General features: G+C 42.7%; 1 protein-coding gene across 4 annotated transcripts in view; it reads left to right on the top strand.

Moving 5' to 3' along the window:
- The window catches only part of LOC110525665 (inositol polyphosphate-5-phosphatase A), a 33,065-nt gene extending 14,476 nt beyond the window's left edge, over positions 1 to 18,589 (top strand). Inside the window, exons 5-16 of one of the 4 annotated variants that reach the window (XR_005052052.1) lie at positions 144 to 207; positions 833 to 936; positions 1,182 to 1,234; positions 3,622 to 3,741; positions 3,944 to 4,028; positions 4,173 to 4,268; positions 4,366 to 4,440; positions 4,694 to 4,767; positions 4,852 to 4,963; positions 11,607 to 11,664; positions 12,427 to 13,660; positions 17,214 to 18,589. Coding sequence is in view for 2 of the 4 variants with exons in the window: in XM_021605999.2 (XP_021461674.1) it covers positions 144 to 207; positions 833 to 936; positions 1,182 to 1,234; positions 3,622 to 3,741; positions 3,944 to 4,028; positions 4,173 to 4,268; positions 4,366 to 4,440; positions 4,694 to 4,767; positions 4,852 to 4,963; positions 5,082 to 5,150; positions 5,278 to 5,319 (894 nt within the window). In the remaining 2 variants the exon portion in view is untranslated. Of the gene's footprint in view, positions 1 to 143; positions 208 to 832; positions 937 to 1,181; positions 1,235 to 3,621; positions 3,742 to 3,943; positions 4,029 to 4,172; positions 4,269 to 4,365; positions 4,441 to 4,693; positions 4,768 to 4,851; positions 4,964 to 5,081; positions 5,151 to 5,277; positions 5,336 to 6,103; positions 8,745 to 11,606; positions 11,665 to 12,422; positions 13,661 to 17,213 lie in introns of those variants that run through there. The other 3 variants (XR_005052051.1, XM_021605999.2, XM_021605998.2) reach the window with 3 other exon arrangements.
- Positions 18,590 to 18,852: the final 263 nt, after the last annotated feature.

Genomic DNA, 18,852 nt, shown 5'->3' with positions numbered 1-18,852 from the left:
GACTTCAACTGTATTTCTGGAAGAATGCAATATTGGAACATGAGAGAACTTGATAAATTCTCTATACTTTATCATCACTGCAGCAAACTGACATTCTCAGCAATTGTTTAAAGGAGCTTGTATTGTATTCCTTGTCCTTACAGGCCCTGGGAAGCATGTACTTCATCCACAAGTCATTGAAAAACATCTACCAATATGATTTTAATGGTAAGAACAGTACAATCATATCTACATCAAGTCACTATTGACTTTGAATAACAAAAGATGAATGACATTTTGTTATCACTTTATGATTTATCACTTCCATTCGGGCCCTGCACGTGGCGATAATTTCAGAACATCTGTATCAGTCCTGGTGTGCAAACTTGGCCCTTTGTAATGTATCATTATTATAATATAGAGTTTGGCACAAAACAGTTTAGGAGGTAAGAGCAATTTGGTATGTCAGTCTGGAGATTCCCATCTGTGTATTTTGATAACAAGTCTGAACATCTTTTAAACACTGCAGTGTGATGGCCACCTCTTCTGGCTAAACATATCAGGGAATCTGAATTGAAAATGGGATGTGTTATTTTCTTGTTGCATAGTCCAGTCACGTTAGGCATGACAAATATCTTAAGAAAAGGCTTATGGAAAAGCCATAAAAATCCCAGGCCTGCCATGTTCTGTGTCGCCAGTCAGATTGGTGCACAGCGACCAAACAATGCCTAATGGCCTTATTATAGATCCTCTGGTCACGTATGCTGCTGTGATCAGCTTAACATCACTTTATTGATTGGTGTTTGCATGTTTTCTCACTCTTTTACCCTTCCTACCTCTCTCCCCCTCACAGTTAAAGATTTTAAAGCAGTGTCTGGACAAAACAAGCATGTGGGATCCCTGGATGGGGTAACCACAATGGAGAAAGAAAAATTCCCGAAGAATTTCTGGCCCGATGTGAGTGTGTGTAGGGTGGGGTGGGGTGGGATGTTCAGGGTGACCCAGGAGGTGTTGGAACAAATATGTGAGTAGGGGATAAAGGGGTCTATCTGACAGGGATATGAGACAAATTGTATGGAATAATCAATAATTACCAGCATGGCCCTCCAATTAGTTAGCTAAATGGTGGTACAGTATTTGGTGAACATTTAACATACAAAACATTCATCTGTATACATTTTTGTTTGTGATGTGTTTTGCAGTTCAAATGGTCTAGGAAGGGCTTCATGAGGACCCGGTGGATCATTCACAACCAGTACGTACTCTAGTCTAGTGGTTCCCAAACGGTGGGTCGGGTTGCCATTTTTTTGTGCATAGAATTTATATATATTACATTTTTTACATAATGTTCAGAATGGAAAAACGCTTTCCTTGTGAACTTAAATGACTTAAACCAAATAGAAAGTATGTAGAAAAGATAAAGGACCTATATACAGTGCATTCACAAAATATTCAGACCCCTTGACTTTTTCCACATTTTGTTACATTACAGCCTTATTCTAAAATGGATTAAATAAAATCATCCTCATCAGTCTACACACAATACCCAATAATGACAGAGAAAACAGGTTTTTAGAAATTTAGCTAATTTATTACAAATAAAAAACAGAAGAAACAAATGTACATAAGTATTCAGACCCTTTGCTGTGAGACTTGAAATTGAGCTCAGGTGCATCCTGTTTACATTGATCACCCTTGAGATGTTTCTACAACTTGATTGGAGTCTACCTGTGGTAAATTGAATTGATTGGACATGATTTGTAAAGGCACACCACTGTATATATAAGGTCCCACATTTTACAATGCATGTCAGAAAAAAAACTAAGCAAAGAGGTCGACGGAATTGTCAATAGAGACAGGATTGTGTCGAGCCACAGATCTGGGGAAGGGTACCAAAAAATGTCTGCAGCATTGAAGGTCCCCAAGAAGACAGTGGCCTCCATCATTCTTAAATGAGATAAGTATAGAATCACCAAGACTCTTCCTATAGTTAGCTTCCTGGACAAATGGAGCAATTGGGGGAGAAGGGCCTTGGTCAGGGATTTCCTCTCTGGAGATGGGAGAACCTTACAGAAGGACAATGATCTCTGCAGCACTCCACCAATTAGGCGTTTGTAGTAGAGTGGCCAGACCGAAGCCACTCCTCAGTAAAAGGCATATGACAGTGTGCTTGGAGTTTGCCAAAGGGCACCTAAAGGCTCTCAGACCATGAGATACAAGATTCTCTAGTCTGATGATTGCCAAGTGTCACGTCCAGAGGAAACCTGTGAAGCATGGTGCCTTTTTCAGCAGCAGGAACTGGGAGACTAGTCAGGATTGAGGGAAAGATGAACGGAGCAAAGTACAGAGAGATCCTTGATGAAAACATGCTCCAGAGCACTCAAGACCTCAGACTGGGGTGAAGGTTCACCTTCCAACAAGACAACAACCCTAAGTACATAGCCAAGACAACACAGGAGTGGCTTCGGAACAGGGTTCTGAATGTCCTTGAGTGGCCCATCCAGAGCCTGGTCTTGAACCTGATCAAACATCTCTGGAGAGACCTGAAAATAGCTGTGCAGCGATGTTCCCCATCCAACCTGACAGAACTTGAGAGGATCTGCAACCAAGAACTTGAGAAATGTTCTTCAACGAAGTACTGAGTAAAGGGTCTGAATACTTATTTAAATGTGATATTTCAATTTTTTTAATGGGGTATTGTGTGTAAATGATGAGGGGAAACAACTATTTTATCAATTTTAAAATAAGGCTGTAACGTAACAAAATATGGAAAAAGTCAAGGGGTTTGAATACTTTCCGAATGCAGTGTATTTAAAAATAATAGCCTATAATCTTTGAGAACTTACATCAACAAAATAAAAGCTAGACAATCAGGCCCTCATTGATTTTGTTTTAATGCTTAAGCATAAGAACACAGCATTAGCCATGGCAAAATGTGTAGAATCTCAGGAAAGTAGTTGTAAAACTGCACAATTTTCTCCTCAAACAAGATGATATTCTTTTTTTTTTTGTCTGTGTATGTTTTTTCACCGCTCAACCCTCACGGTGGGTCACGACTCAAAAGAAGCCTCAATTGATTGGTCACGAAGCGAAAAGTTTGGGAACCCCTGCTCTAGTCTACTGACCTACTGCTCTACTCTTCTCGACTCTACGTACTCTACTGTCTACTGTCACAGCTCATTAATAGATAGAGAGCCGGCTGTCATCCCGTTACTCAATGAATGCAGTGGTTTAAGCTGAAGCTCAGCAAACACCCTCTGTTTCCTCTGCACAATAGTTACTGCTTACTCTCCTGTGTCACTACCACCAGTTCTTAGACAAAAGGAGTCTATGGGCAGAGTGCTACAAGGTCACCCTGTGAGTCAACATAGCCCGCCTGTTGGATGCACATTCATTGTTTTCAGGTGGCAGCAGCAGAAAAGGAGTGAATGCTCGGCACAGAAGACTAATGTGTTTGTTTGTGGACTAGCATTACCTCAAGTGCCCTCACTAATAACTAAACTCTTCATAACTGGCATCACTGAACAGCACACACACAGACACGCTTCTAAATCAAATAGGAGGACAAATATCTTCCCAATGCTTCATTTTTTCATAGATATGTCTGCCAATTCTCATTTTGTGTGTGTGTGCTCTCTGCAGGGGTCTGGACCTAGTCAACGTACACCTTTTCCATGATGCCTCCAACCTCATTGCCTGTAATGCCAGTCCCTCCATCTACTCAGCCAACCGCCAGAAGGCCCTCAGATATGTCATCAATAGGTTAGCCTGCCCATTCTCAGCTTTGAAGAACAACTCAAGTGCACCTACTTGAGAGATATACTGTAAGCCCACTTGGGAATCTAGATAAAGAAAATAGTTGGTTTGCAAGTGTATGTAGATCTGCGTTTACAATCATTTTAAAATAGAGGACTCAATTTATAGGCTTAAACATTTGACTCATACCCGTGTCATTTCCTTCCAGGATATCAGAGACCAGCTACACTCCACTCCCCTTCTTCCTGTTTGGGGATTTCAACTTCCGCCTGGACACCCTTAGCCTGGTCCAGGTATTATATGACACACTTCCTCAAGAATTGAATTAGAATCAGAAAATCAGGAAATCTTACTAATGGTCAGCTGACTGTTGACTTTAAAAAAAAAACTAACTGTGTGTGGTGTGTTTGTGTGTGGTGTGTTTGTGTGTGTTCTAGAACTTGTCCACTTCAGCAGAGGTGCAGACAGTGAAGAAGGACAGCAGTAATGAGGTGGAGAAAATAATCTGTGAGGAAAAGGACAATGACCACAAGGTGAGCCTCCCCATCCATCCACGTCTTCCGTCCTACTGCCTCCTTGTTGTTATTCAGATTCAGACGTTTACTGTATCCCCAATTCCTTCATCTCAAGATTCTTCTCCATATTGAGACCAAGTTGTTTGCCTACCTGCACCAGGCAGTGTTCAGAGAGGACAACGGCAGAGCGGTGAGAACATTATCTACTGTACACATCAACTCATTTACACCCCACCCATATTAATATCATTATCTACTGCTCACTGACTTGACAACAATCATAACTAAGCGAAGGAGCCAGGGACTGAACACCTCCGTCTGCAATTGGATGCTGGACTTCCTGACGGGAAATTGAATTTTCACATTATGCATATGTTTATGGTTTGCAGATTACTACATGTTTTGGGTCCTCCAGTAATTGTTAATCCTTCTATATCGCTCAGATTTTGAAATATGACAAGGAGATTGCAGCCTTTCAAGATGTCATTGCCGAGGAAGAAATCCTGTTTCCACCCAGGTAAGCCTCATCCCTGACAGCCCTGTTACTATTACTGTCACTATTACTACTACCTGAAGATGCCATGTTGTCTGTCTCTGTCAGTTACCCCTACAGTGAAGACTACACTAAACCCACCCAGTACATGAACACCCGCTGCCCCTCCTGGTGCGACCGTATCCTCATGTCTCACACTGCCCAAGACATCATCCACAGGGTGAGTAAGCTGGCAACGCTCTGCCATCCACACTTACTGACTAGTTGATTCATTTATTTATTTACCATGGAGGCTCTTTCTGTAGGCCTATTAAAAAAAAAAATGTGTTTCATTTCAGAGGGATGAGGGAGAGAGCAGTGTGGTTTACAACATACTGGGCCCTAATGTCTGCATGGGTGACCACAAAGTAACCTTTATACATACATACATACATACATACATACATAAAAATGTAACATGTCTGCTCTTGAAAATGGCCCTTGATAAACAGGACTTAACTGATGAACCATTGTGTATTCTTCCTTTTTCCCCAGCCTGTTTTCTTGTCCTTTGCACTGAAGACAAATGGCCATTGACAAGGATCCCTCTGTGGTAAGAGTATATGTGCTAGTGAGTGTGTAGTGTATGTTCTGTAGGTTTACAGGATTATATCCAGGGGGTCTCTGAAATAGCGATCACAGGCCGTAATCTTGTCCAGCTCCCGGGCCTTATTCTCCAGAGAGCCATAGACCAGGCTGGCCCAGTGGAGTGCTGTTGGGATATAAACTAAGATGAAGTGCCTCTGTGGACAAACTGCATCCTTTGTCCATAATGTAGCTGGGCCATCTATGTCTATAGAATCCTCTCCACTGTCGCTGTGTGTGGCTACACTAAGCCCAATGTGGGCCCTCTTTTCATTCATTACCAGACAGATTGCCGCCCAGAGAGACATTCATTGTGCAGGGCAGTGCATTGGCATTTTCACGGCTGTGATTTTGTTTTGCTGCCATTTCTATGACTTTTTCATTTGATGGTTTTCTCCTTAAAGAGGATTCCTCTTCAGAAGGTTCTAACAGTGATACAAGCCATGGTTCAGAAGGACTTACGGCTGTCAATTAGCTTTTCAATGAGGGGACAGCATACCAAAGCATATAATATGTGATTCTCTGGTCTGCCATGGCTATCCTGGTTCCGTCTATGAATCCAGCAGGATTTCACCCAATTTGGACTTGTATCTTCTTTTGTTTTTTAGGAACTCCTTTAGCAATCTGATATCATTAATTTACACATTGAAACAATTTCTAGATGATTTCTAGATGTTGCTGTATGTTTTCCCTGTGTTTATGGTAAAGAGTATTATATTTTCTCCCATTATCTAAGCCAGTGTCTATCCAACATTGGTCATCACCATCACACACTCCCACTCCGCTAGCTGTACCAGAGGATAAACAGAGCAGCTCCTACCAAGTCACGGCACCCAGCCTCTCACCGAAGTGCATGCAATTCAGTCAGTTTTCACCCAACCAAGTCTCTCATTCTATTCTCCTCTCACTCCAAGTTATTGATTGCCATGACTTGGGTGACATCATCACAGATTTGATCATCAGCATTATGGATTTTTTTGACAGACAATTTGCCTTGTCCTGTGCTTGGCCATACGTCTCGCCATCCATACCCCAAAATGTACATCGGGACAGGGTATTTTCTGGGAGTCCTCTCTTCAGTGATGGATCGTTGGAATAGGATTGCTGGATGGAATAGGACCAACGTAAAGACAATCGACTATGTGACCGTGGGACTGCTGATGTTTAGGCCATGGTCTTGTCAGGGAGGGACCAGCTCTCACCCAATGGGAGGAAGGAGACATGTGAGGACACAGACATATACACACTCTGGCACTCTGCCAAGTAAATACCCTGACTTCAGCTGGTTAAATGGTTTTAAAGTGTCAAGGGTTTATAATTAAGTATTGACTTTCATTCCGTCTGACATCCCTGAATGGAATATTCATGCATGCTTTTAATTTGTATGTTAGTAGTCTTTTATTTTCCTTATTTGTCTGACTGTTTTAACTGTTTACCATCAACATAAGCATGCTAAAATCAAACACTCACAAACACATTAAACAAAAGCTGCTACAGTATTTCAATGCACCGTCAGCATGTTTGTCAGAACAGAGCAGTAGTGTACATTTCTCTGTGCATTATTATGTTGTGCAGTCTTTTGTTGGAAATATACATTTCACCAGTATGTACATACTATCCCAGCTCATCCTTGGAACAGTGAACTCCAACAAAACGCTCCATTTGCCCCCTAATGCCACGCTGAGGTCATTTTTCCTAACCTACTATCTCAATGGTGTTATAGACTCAGCTTAAATCAATAAAATGATGTAAAAGACCAGTGGGCCAGATTCAGGCTGGGAGCCCATAAGGTCAGTATGAAATGTGGAAATGCGCCTTCCTTTCCCATCAGACCTCTGCCTTGGATTCCCTCAGCCTCTAAAGTCTAACATCTACATGCTGCTGAATGCTGATGATCACAGCTCTGCCTGCCTGCTACCACACTCTGCTGGGTATACTCTCTGGTGGCTTGTACGTTGACATATTATGGGGTGGGCCTATGTAATGTACAACCATATGGTTCAACTGTAAGGTTAGTCTACTCTATCGGACATCAGAGCAGACATGGGTGGCTAAATGTTGTGTCAGCTTCTGTGAATATTCAATTAAATGGAAATGTTCCACATTCAGACAATATCAGCACAAAAAGACACCAAGCTTGCTAGATCAGTCACCAAATGGTAGTTGATTTTTTTGCTCCCTTATAAGGACATCACGATTTATGTAGTCTATTTTAATTAATGATGCGTATTGCCGGTGGTACAGTAGGTAGTTACATTCTTGTTACCATGAAGTGCTTTATTCCACAAACTATGACTGGGTCCTCTAATGTAGCTCCTAAGAGATTCATAAATATGTTTTCATTTGTTTTTAGAGAATTGAAGAGTGTGCTAATAGAGATTTCTCTTGTTCAGGCGAGCTGACACAATGTTATTCTGTTTTTAATAATGCATCCATTGTTTTACAAGGCAGCATCTTCTGGACTGTTTCAGTTACTGTGATCAGTTTGACTGTTTTACCAAACAATAACTTGTTTACCATCCTACTCTTTAATTTGAATGTGGATGTGTCTGGAATGGATGTTTGATACCACCTTCACACATGCACATCCATGCACATCCATGCACACGTTCACGCAGGCGAAGTTTGAACAATTTGAAGCTTGACACCTACGTATTATTTTGGTTGCAGTTATTTTATTGGGTATATCTATTTTTCTATGTTTTATGTTTATTTGTGCTGTAGCAACCTCTTCAGATCTTTGTTCATTGTCCATGTTCTGTTTTGTAGGAAATGGTGGCTAGTTTGCATCATTTTGCTTTGATAAGGACTATTTCAAAGACATTTAAAATATAATCATGGATTTCTTATTGATTAATAGTTGTATCAAATATTCAGAATGCACTTAAATGTTCAATGCCTATTAATGAAGTTATTCAAATGTTGTACTCTTATTTTAAGGTAGAAAATGCATAATTTGTCATCAATCTTCCTCTGTAGTATGTGTTGATTGACTGACACTCAATCTGCTGTGAAGTAATTATAGACTGATATGACAAGGATTCATTAGTTCAAATGTATAGATAGATTATCCTTGTAATCTGGACCCTGTCAAATGTCCTTAATTAGTTTACAATCAATAATGTATGGGTCTGCGTGGAAAGTGCAAGGCCCACTCAATAATAATATACTTATACTAGTTGATTCATGGTATTGTCAACATATTGTAATGCCCTCCAGGGATTGCTCTTGGTTTAGAGTTCAACATGAGGCCAGTAGTATTGTTAGATGGAGTGGACTAATGCTGTTTGTTAAATTTTCTGGTTGAACACAAAAAAAACACTACATTCATGTAATGCTTCCAGTTTTGTAAATAAATGTTGACCACTGCAATTACATTACCGTATTATTCTCCCTTAATGAGATTCTACCTGCTGGACACACTGGTTGAATCAACTCTGTTTCTACGTCATTTCAATGAAATTATGTTAAACCAACGTGTAATATATGTTGAATTAACTTCTGTGCCCAGTGGGTACCTTTTAAAGTCAATGTCAATGTTATTGCAGCTAGCTTGATTCTTCTCAGCTGGCATTCTACTTGCACCTCTCGCAGGGTCATGCAAGTGTTTTTCTTTGGGTAGCTAACTATGATCGCTATTTGTCTTTCTCTTTCTGTTACACCAGTAATGGCATGCCCTGCATGACACAAACAACTGCTTCACTCCGATGTTTACAGCCAAACCTGGATGTTTTCGTTTTCGTTTCCCAAACATGCCAACACTGACACCAGTGTTGCTCTTCAGCTTTCCTCCTAGATTCCTTGTCTCTTCTGTTTACAGTATTTCACTTTCAGTGGTAGAAAGTTATCTGATACAGTATGCATTATTCTGGGAATATTTCTAAAAGTTTGTAGTCTGTAGAATGTGTCTGTTAACATATCCTCTTTATCTGGTGATGTAGACATTTCTTGGTTGTAAAGCGTCATAACGCTTGATATTGCATTATCATCAATAGCATCATTGTTTCAACAGGAAGCAAGCACAATGCAGATTTTCCTTGGTGCTGGGAACACTCTCACACACTCCTTTAGCATCTGTCCTAATGACAAACAGCACTGAGCTGCTGATGAGTCTGATTTCTTGGTCTTCTACACAGAACACTCCAGCCAGTTCAGCCACAGCACCCTGGTAACTATATAGATCACAGTGGGATTGGCCTTTGACCCCTCTCTTCTACTCAATGATTGTGCCTCCCTACCGCCGATCTGTTTTAATTGTCACTTGTAATCTCTATTGGCAGTGCCTGTTTTAATGTCAGATCCAGTGTGCTATTAGTAGTTTGTTTTGGGGCCTTCAACTGTCTGGGTTCTGTTTCTTCCTTCAGGGGATTTGGTATAGCATATTGTACTGACCTGTAGTTGTTTTATCATCTGTGTATGATGCTTTGCTCTGGCAGTGAGCTACCCTGAAGGAGCAGAGCCTAACGCCTAGACTATGCATTGTAATTCTATCTAATAAATGGTTAAACTTGGCATTTCCTTTCTGAAATGAAGTTGCTCCAGAACGGCCTAAGGTGTTCTGAGACTTTCCTAGATTCGGTGACAGTTAAAGTACAAGTCAAATGTTTGGACACACCTACTCATTCAAGGGTTTGTCTTTATTATTACTATTTTTTTAGAATAATAGTGAAGGCATTAAAACTATGAAATAACACATGTGGAATCATGTAGTAACCAAAAAAGTGTTACATCGAAATATGTTTTATATTTTAGGTTCTTCAAAGTAGCCACCCTTTGCCTTGATGACAGCTTTGCACACTCTTAGAATTCTTCCAACCAACTTCATGAGGAATGCTTTTACAACTGTCTTGAAGGAGTTCCCACATATGCTGAGCTTTTGTTGGCTGCTTTTCCTTCTCTCTGCGGTCCAACTCATCCCAAACCATCACAATTGGGTTAAGGTCGGGTGATTGTGGAGGCCAGGTCATCTGATGCAGCACTCCATCACTATCCTTCTTGGTCAAATAGCCCTTACACAGCCTGGAGGTGTGTTTTGGATCATTGTCCTGTTGAAAAACAAATGATAGTCCAACTAAGCACAAACCAGATGGGATGGCGTATCGCTGCAGAATGCTGTGGCAGCCATGCTGGTTAAGTGTGCCTTGAACTCGAAATCACTGACAATGTCACCAACAAAGCACCATCACACCTCTTTTTCCATGCTTCACGGTGGGAACCACACATGCGGAGATCATCCATTCACCTACTCTGCGTCTCACAAAGACATGGCAGTTGGAACCAAAAATCTCAAATTTGGACTCATCAGACCAAAGGGCAGATTTCCACCAGTCTAATGTCCATTGTTCATGTTTCTTGGCCCAATTAAGTCTCTTCTTCTTATTGGTGTCCTTAAGTGGTGGTTTCTTTGCAGCAATTCAACCATGAAGGCATGATTCATGCAGTCTCCTCTGAACAGTTGATGTTGACATGTGTTTGTTACTTGAGGTCTGTGAAGCATTTGGGCTGCAATCTGAGATGCAGTTAACTCTGATGAACGTATCCTTTGTAGCAGACGTAACTCTGGGTCTTCCTTTCCTGTGGCGGTCATCATGAGAGCTAGTTTCATCATAGCGCTTTGCGACTGCACTTGAAGAAACGTTCAAAATTATTTTTCTGGATTGACTGACTGTCATGTCTTTAAAGTAATGATGGACTGTCGTTTCTCTTTGCTTATTTGAGCTGTTCTTGCCATAATATGGACTTGGTCTTTTACCAAATAGAACTATCTTCTGTATGCCACCCCTACATTGTCACAACACAACTGATTGGCTCAAACGCATCAAGAAGTAAAGAAATTACACAAATTAACATTTATCAAGACACACCTGTTAATTGAAAAGCATTCCAGGAGACAACCTCATGAAGCTGGTTGAGAGAATGCCAAGAGTGTGCAAAGCTATATTGAAGGAAAAAGGTGGCTACTTTGAAGAATCTCAATTATAAAATCTATTTTGATATGTTTAATACATTTTTGTTACTACATGACTTGGCATGTGTTAGTTCATAGTTTTGATGTCTTCACTATTATTCTACAATGTAACATTTTTTTTAAAATAAAGAAAATCCTTTAAATGAGTAGGTGTGTCTAAACTTTTGACGGGTACTGTTTATATATAATGTAACATGTCTGCTCTTGAAAATGGCCCTTGATAAACAGGACTATACTGATGAACCATTGTGTATTCTTTATTTTTCCCCAGACTGTTTTCTTGTCCTTTGCACTGAAGACAAATGGCCATTGACAAGGATCCCTCTGTGGTAAGAGTAAATGTGCTAGTGAGTGTGTAGTGTATGTTCTGTAGGTTTACAGGATTATATCGAGGGGGTCTCTGAAATAGCGATCACAGGCCGTAATCTTGTCCAGCTCTCGGGCCTTATTCGCCATAGGCCAGGCTGGCCCAGTGGAGTGCTGTTGGGATATGAACTAAGATGAAGTGCCTCTGTGGACAAACTGCATCCTTTGTCCATAACGTAGCTGGGCCATCTATGTCTATAGAATCCTCTCTACTGTTGCTGTGTGTGGCTACACTAAGCCCAATGTGGGTCCTCTTTTCATTCATTACCAGACAGATTGCCGCCCAGAGAGACATTCATTGTGCAGGGCAGTGTATTGGCATTTTTACGGCTGTGATATTGTTTTGCTGCCATTTCTATGACTTTTTCATATGATGGTTTTCTCCTTAAAGAGGATTCCTCTTCAGAAGGTTCTAACAGTGATAAAAGCCATGGTTCAGAAGGACTTACGGCTGTCAATTAGCTTTTCAATGAGGGGACAGCATACCAAAGCATATAATATGTGATTCTCTGGTCTGCCATGGCTATCCTGGTTCCGTCTATGAATCCAGCAGGATTTCACCCAATTTGGACTTGTATCTTCTTTTGTTTTTTAGGAACTCCTTTAGCAATCTGATATCATTAATTTACACATTGAAACAATTTATAGATAATTTCTAGATGTTACTGTATGTTTTCCTTGTGGATGGTAAATAGAGTAAACTTTTCTCCCATTATCTAAGCCAGTGTCTATCCAACATTGGTCATCACCATCACACACTCCCACTCCGCTATCCGTACCAGAGGATAAACAGAGCAGCTCCTACCCAGTCACGGCACCCAGCCTCTCCCTGAATTGCATGCAGTCAGTCAGTTTCCACCCAACCAAGTCTCTCACATTCTATTCTCCTCTCACTCCAAGTTATTGATTGCCATGAGTTGGGTGACATCATCACAGATTTGATCATCAGCCTTATGGATTTTTTTGACAGACAATTTGCCTTGTCCTGTGCTTGGCCATACGTCTCGCCATCCATACCCCAAAATGTACACCGGGACAGGGTATTTTCTGGGAGTCCTCTCTTCAGTGATGGATCGTTGGAATAGGATTGCTGGATGGAATAGGACCAATGTAAAGACAATCGACTATGTGACTGTGGGACTGCTGATGTTTAGGCCATGGTCTTGTCAGGGAGGGACCAGCTCTCACCCAATGGGAGGAAGGAGACATGTGAGGACACACACATATACACACTCTGGCACTCTGCCAAGTAAATACCCTGACTTCAGCTGGTTAAATGGTTTTAAAGTGTCAAGGGTTTATAATTAAGTATTGACTTTCATTCCGTCTGACATCCCTGAATGGAATATTCATGCATGCTTTTAATTTGTATGTTAGTAGTCTTTTATTTTCCTTATTTATTGTCTGACTGTTTTAACTGTTTACCATCAACATAAGCATGCTAAAAGCAAACACTCACAAACACATTAAACAAAAGCTGCTACAGTATTTCAATGCACCGTCAGCATGTTTGTCAGAACAGAGCAGTAGTGTACATTTCTCTGTGCATTATTATGTTGTGCAGTCTTTTGTTGGAAACATACATTTCACCAGTATGTACATACTATCCCAGCTCATCCTTGGAACAGTGAACTCCAACAAAACGCTCCATTTGCCCCCTAATGCCACGCTGAGGTCATTTTTCCTAACCTACTATCTCAATGGTGTTATAAACTCAGCTTAAATCAATAAAATGATGTAAAAGACCAGTGGGCCAGATTCAGGCTGGGAGCCCATAAGGTCAGTATGAAATGTGAAAATGCGCCTTCCTTTCCCATCAGACCTCTGCCTTGGATTCCCTCAGCCTCTAAAGTGTAGCATCTACATGCTGCTGAATACTGATGATCACAGCTCTGCCTGCCTGCTACTACACTCTGCTGGGTATACTCTCTGGTGGCTTGTATGTTGACATATTATGGGGTGGTGTAACGCTTCTCCTCTTCGTCTGAGGAAGAGTAGTCAAGATCGGACCAACACGCAGCGTGGTAAGTGTCCATGTTAATATTTTAATATAACAGAACACGAAACAAAAATGACAACGAGGATGTAAGAAACGAAACAGTCCTGTCAGGTGAAACAACACAAAACAGAAAACAACTACCCACAAACACAGGTGGGAACAGGCTACCTAAGTATTGTTCTCAATCAGAAACAACGATTGACAGCTGTCTCTGATTGGGAACCATACCAGGCCTGTCACACCCTGGTCAAAGTATTTTGTGTTTATCTTTATTTATTTGGTCAGGCCAGGGTATGGCATGGGTTTTTGTATGTGGTGTGTATGTATGGGGATTGTAGGTAGTGGGGTGTTCTAGCTAAGTCTATGGCTGTCTGAAGTGGTTCTCAATCAGAGGCAGGTGTTTATCGTTGTCTCTGATTGGGAACCATATTTAGGCAGCCATATTCTTTGAGTTTGTCGGGGGTGATTATCCTTAGTGTCCTTAGTGTCCTTAGTGTCCTTAGTGTCCTTAGTGTCCTTAGTGTCCTTAGTGTCCTTAGTGTCCTTAGTGTCCTTAGTGTCCTTAGTGTCCTTAGTGTCCTTAGTGTCCTTAGTGTCCTTAGTGTCCTTAGTGTCCTTAGTGTCCTTAGTGTCCTTAGTGTCCTTAGTGTCATTGTTCTGTGTTAGGTTACACAAGTATAGGCTGTTTCGGTTTTCGTTAAGTTTATTGTTTTGATAGTGTTTGTGTTTAGTGTGTCACTTCATTAAACATGGATTGCAATAGACACGCCGCATTTTGGTCCGACTCTCCTTCTCATCAAGAAAACCGTTACATAATCACCCACCACAAAGGGACCAAGCAGCGTGTCAACAGGCAGGAACAGCCCAAAGTGGAGTACAGTATGGACTATACTTCTTGGGAGGAGATAGACAGGTGGGCGGTCGACCCAGGGAGAGTGCCGGAGCCCGCCTGGGATTCGATGGAGCAGTGCGCGGAAGGATATAGGAGAATGGAGTTTGCGAAGCAAGCAAGGCGGCGCGGACGGAGGCCCCATAGTCAGCCCCAAAAATTTCTTGGGGGGGGGCTCAGGGAGAGTGTGGCAGAGTCAGGAGCCAGACCTGAGCCAACTCTCTCTGTTTATCGTGAGGAGCCAAGGAGGAGACCAGAACCAGAGCCGGTGTTGGAGGTGAGCGAAACAGAGACTGTGAAGGAGTTAATGGGGAAATTGGAGGAGAGAGAAATGAGGGAGTTGCTGTGTTGGTGTTTTTAACATGGAATTCGCCCGACGGAGCGTGTCGGGGATTTGATGGCACCTGGGTCAGCGCTCCATACTCGTCCTGAGGTGCGTGTTAGTCGGCTGGTGAAGATGGTGCCAGTCTCACGTACCAGGCCTCCTGTGCACCTCCCTAGTCTTGCACGTCCTGTCCCAGCACCGCTCTCAAGATCTCCAGTACGCCTTCACGGTCTAACCCATCCTGTGCCACCTCCACACCCCAGCCCTCCGGTAGCAGCTCCCCGCACCAGGCTTCCTGTGCGTGTCCTCGGCCCAGTACCACCAGTGCCAGCACCACGCATCAAGCCTACAGTGCGCCTCGCCTGTCCAGCGCTGTCGGAGCCCTCCTCCTCTCCAGCGCTGTCGGAGTCTCCCGCCTGTTTAGCGCTGTTAGAGCCTTCCTTCTCTACAGCGCTGCCGGAGTCTCCCGCCTGTTCAGAACTGCCAGTTTGCATAGACCTGCCAGTTTGCAAGGAGCTGCCAGTCTGCATAGAGCTGCCAGTCTGCATGGAGCTGCCAGTCTGCAAGGAGCTGCCAGTCTGCAAGGAGCTGCCAGTCTGCAAGGAGCTGCCAGTCTGCATGGAGCTGCCAGTCTGCAAGGAGCTGCCAGTCTGCAAGGAGCTGCCAGTCTGCAAGGAGCTGCCAGTCTGCAAGGAGCCGCCAGAGCTGCCAGTCTGCAGGATGCCGCCAAAGCTGCCAGTCTGCAAGGAGCCGCCAGAGCTGCCAGTCTGCAAGGAGCCGCCAGAGCTGCCAGTCTGCAAGGAGCCGCCAGAGCTGCCGATCAGCATGGAGCAGCCAGGGCCGCCAGTCAGCATGGAGCAGCCAGAGCAGCCAGTCAGCATGGAGCAGCCAGAGCAGCCAGTCAGCATGGAGCAGCCAGAGCTGCCAGTCAGCATGGAGCAGCCAGAGCTGCCAGTCAGCATGGAGCAGCCAGAGCTGCCAGTCAGCATGGAGCTGCCAGTCAGCATGGAGCAGCCAGAGCTGCCAGTCAGCATGGAGCAGCCAGAGCTGCCAGTCAGCATGGAGCAGCCAGAGCTGCCAGTCAGCATGGAGCAGCCAGAGCTGTCAGTCAGCATGGAGCAGCCAGAGCTGCCAGTCGACCAGACTCTTCCAGATCTGCCAGTCGACCAGACTCTTCCAGATCTGCCAGTCGACCAGACTCTTCCAGATCTGCCAGTCGACCAGACTCTTCCAGATCTGCCAGTCGACCAGACTCTTCCAGATCTGCCAGTCGACCAGACTCTTCCAGATCTGCCAGTCGACCAGACTCTTCCAGATCTGCCAGTCGACCAGACTCTTCCAGATCTGCCAGTCGACCAGACTCTTCCAGATCTGCCAGTCAGCCAGGATCTGCCAAAACCGCCAGCCAGCCAGGATCTGGTAGATTCATCAACCTGCCTGAGCTTCCTCTCACTCCTGAGCTTCCTCTCACTCCTGAGCTTCCTCTCACTCCTGAGCTTCCCCTCAGTTCCGAGCTGCCTCAGTCCCGAGCTGCCCCTCAGTCCCGATCTGCTCCTCAGTCCAGTGGGGTTCTGGGTGAGGACTACTAGGCCATGGTCGGAGGCGAGGGTGGACTATCCAGGGACGCGAGGAGAAGGGACTAAGACATTGATTGAGTGGGGTCCACGTCCCGCGCCGGAGCCGCCACCATGGACAGACGCCCACCCGGACCCTCCCTATTGTTTTGAGGTGCGTTCGGGAGTCCGCACCTTAGGGGGGGGGGTTCTGTCACACCCTGGTCAAAGTATTTTGTGTTTATCTTTATTTATTTGGTCAGGCCAGGGTGTGGCATGGGTTTTTGTATGTGGTGTGTATGTATGGGGATTGTAGCTAGTGGGGTGTTCTAGCTAAGTCTATGGCTGTCTGAAGTGGTTCTCAATCAGAGGCAGGTGTTTATCGTTGTCTCTGATTGGGAACCATATTTAGGCAGCCATATTCTTTGAGTTTGTCGGGGGTGATTATCCTTAGTGTCCTTAGTGTCATTGTTCTGTGTTAGGTTACACAAGTATAGGCTGTTTCGGTTTTCGTTAAGTTTATTGTTTTGATAGTGTTTGTGTTTAGTGTGTCACTTCATTAAACATGGATTGCAATAGACACGCCGCATTTTGGTGCGACTCTCCTTCTCATCAAGAAAACCGTTACAAGGCCAAACACATAGAAGTACAAAACCTAGAACAAAACATAGAATACACACCCCAACTCACGCCCTGACCAAACAAAATAGAGACATAAAAAAGGAACTTAGGTCAAGACGTGACAGGTGGGCCTATGTAATGTACAAACATATGGTTCAACTGTAAGGTTAGTCTACTCTATCGGACATCAGAGCAGACATGGGTGGCTAAATGTTGTGTCAGCTTCTGTGAATATTCAATTAAATGGAAATGTTCCACATTCAGACAATATCAGCACATAAATACTTATAAGTATTTATAAGGACATCATGATTTATGTAGTCTATTTTCCTTTCTGATGCGTATTGCCGGTGGTACAGTAGGTAGTTACATTCTTGTTACCATGAAGTGCTTTATTCCACAAACTATGACTGGGTCCTTTAAAGTTGCTCCTAAGAGATTCATAAATATGTTTTCATTTGTTTTTAGAGAATTGAAGAGTGTGCTAATAGAGATTTCTCTTGTTCAGGGGAGCTGACACAATGTTATTCTGTTTTTAATAATGCATCCATTGTTTTACAAGGCAGCATCTTCTGGACTGTTTCAGTTACTGTGATCAGTTTGACTGTTTTACCAAACAATAACTTGTTTACTATCCCCCTCTTTAATTTGAATGTGGATGTGTCTTGAATGGATGTTTGATACCACCTTCACACATACGCACATCCATGCACATCCATGCACATCCATGCACACGTTCACGCAGGCGAAGTTTGAACAATTTGAAGCTTGACACCTACTTATTATTTTGGTTGCAGTTATTTTATTGAGTATATCTATTTTACTATGTTTTATGTTTATTTGTGCTGTAGCAACCTCTTCAGATCTTTGTTCATTGTCCATGTTCTGTTTTGTAGGAAATGGTGGCTAGTTTGCATCATTTTGCTTTGATAAGGACTATTTCAAAGACATTTAAAATATAATCATGGATTTCTTATTGATTAATAGTTGTATCAAATATTCAGAATGCACTTAAATGTTCAATGCCTATTAATGAAGTTATTCAAATGTTGTACTCTTATTTTAAGGTAGAAAATGCATAATTTGTCATCAATCTTCCTCTGTAGTATGTGTTGATTGACTGACACTCAATCTGCTGTTAAGTAATTATGGACTGATATGACAAGGATTCATTAGTTCAAATGTATAGATAGATTATCCTTGTAATCTGGACCCTGTCAAATGTCCTTAATTAGTTTACAATCAATAATGTATGGGTCTGCGTGGAAAGTGCAAGGCCCACTCAATAATATACCTATACTAGTTGATTCATGGTATTGTCAACATATTGTAATGCCCTCCATGGATTGCTCTTGGTTTAGAGTTCAACATGAGGCCAGTAGTATTGTTAGATGGAGTGGACTAATGCTGTTTGTTAAATTTTCTGGTTGAACACAAAAAAAACACTACATTCATGTAATGCTTCCAGTTTTGTAAATAAATGTTGACCACTGCAATTACATTACCGTATTATTCTCCCTTAATGAGATTCTACCTGCTGGACACACTGGTTGAATCAACTCTGTTTCTACGTCATTTCAATGAAATTATGTTAAACCAACGTGTAATATATGTTGAATTCACTTCTGTGCCCAGTGGGTACCTTTTAAAGTCAATGTCAATGTTATTGCAGCTAGCTTGATTCTTCTCAGCTGGCATTCTACTTGCACCTCTCGCAGGGTCATGCAAGTGTTTTTCTTTGGGTAGCTAACTATGATCGCTATT

The sequence above is a fragment of the Oncorhynchus mykiss genome, chromosome 6 (assembly GCF_013265735.2).
Source record: "Oncorhynchus mykiss isolate Arlee chromosome 6, USDA_OmykA_1.1, whole genome shotgun sequence".
Classification (NCBI taxonomy): Eukaryota; Metazoa; Chordata; class Actinopteri; order Salmoniformes; family Salmonidae; genus Oncorhynchus; species Oncorhynchus mykiss.
This window is presented reverse-complemented; position numbering and strand designations above follow the sequence as displayed.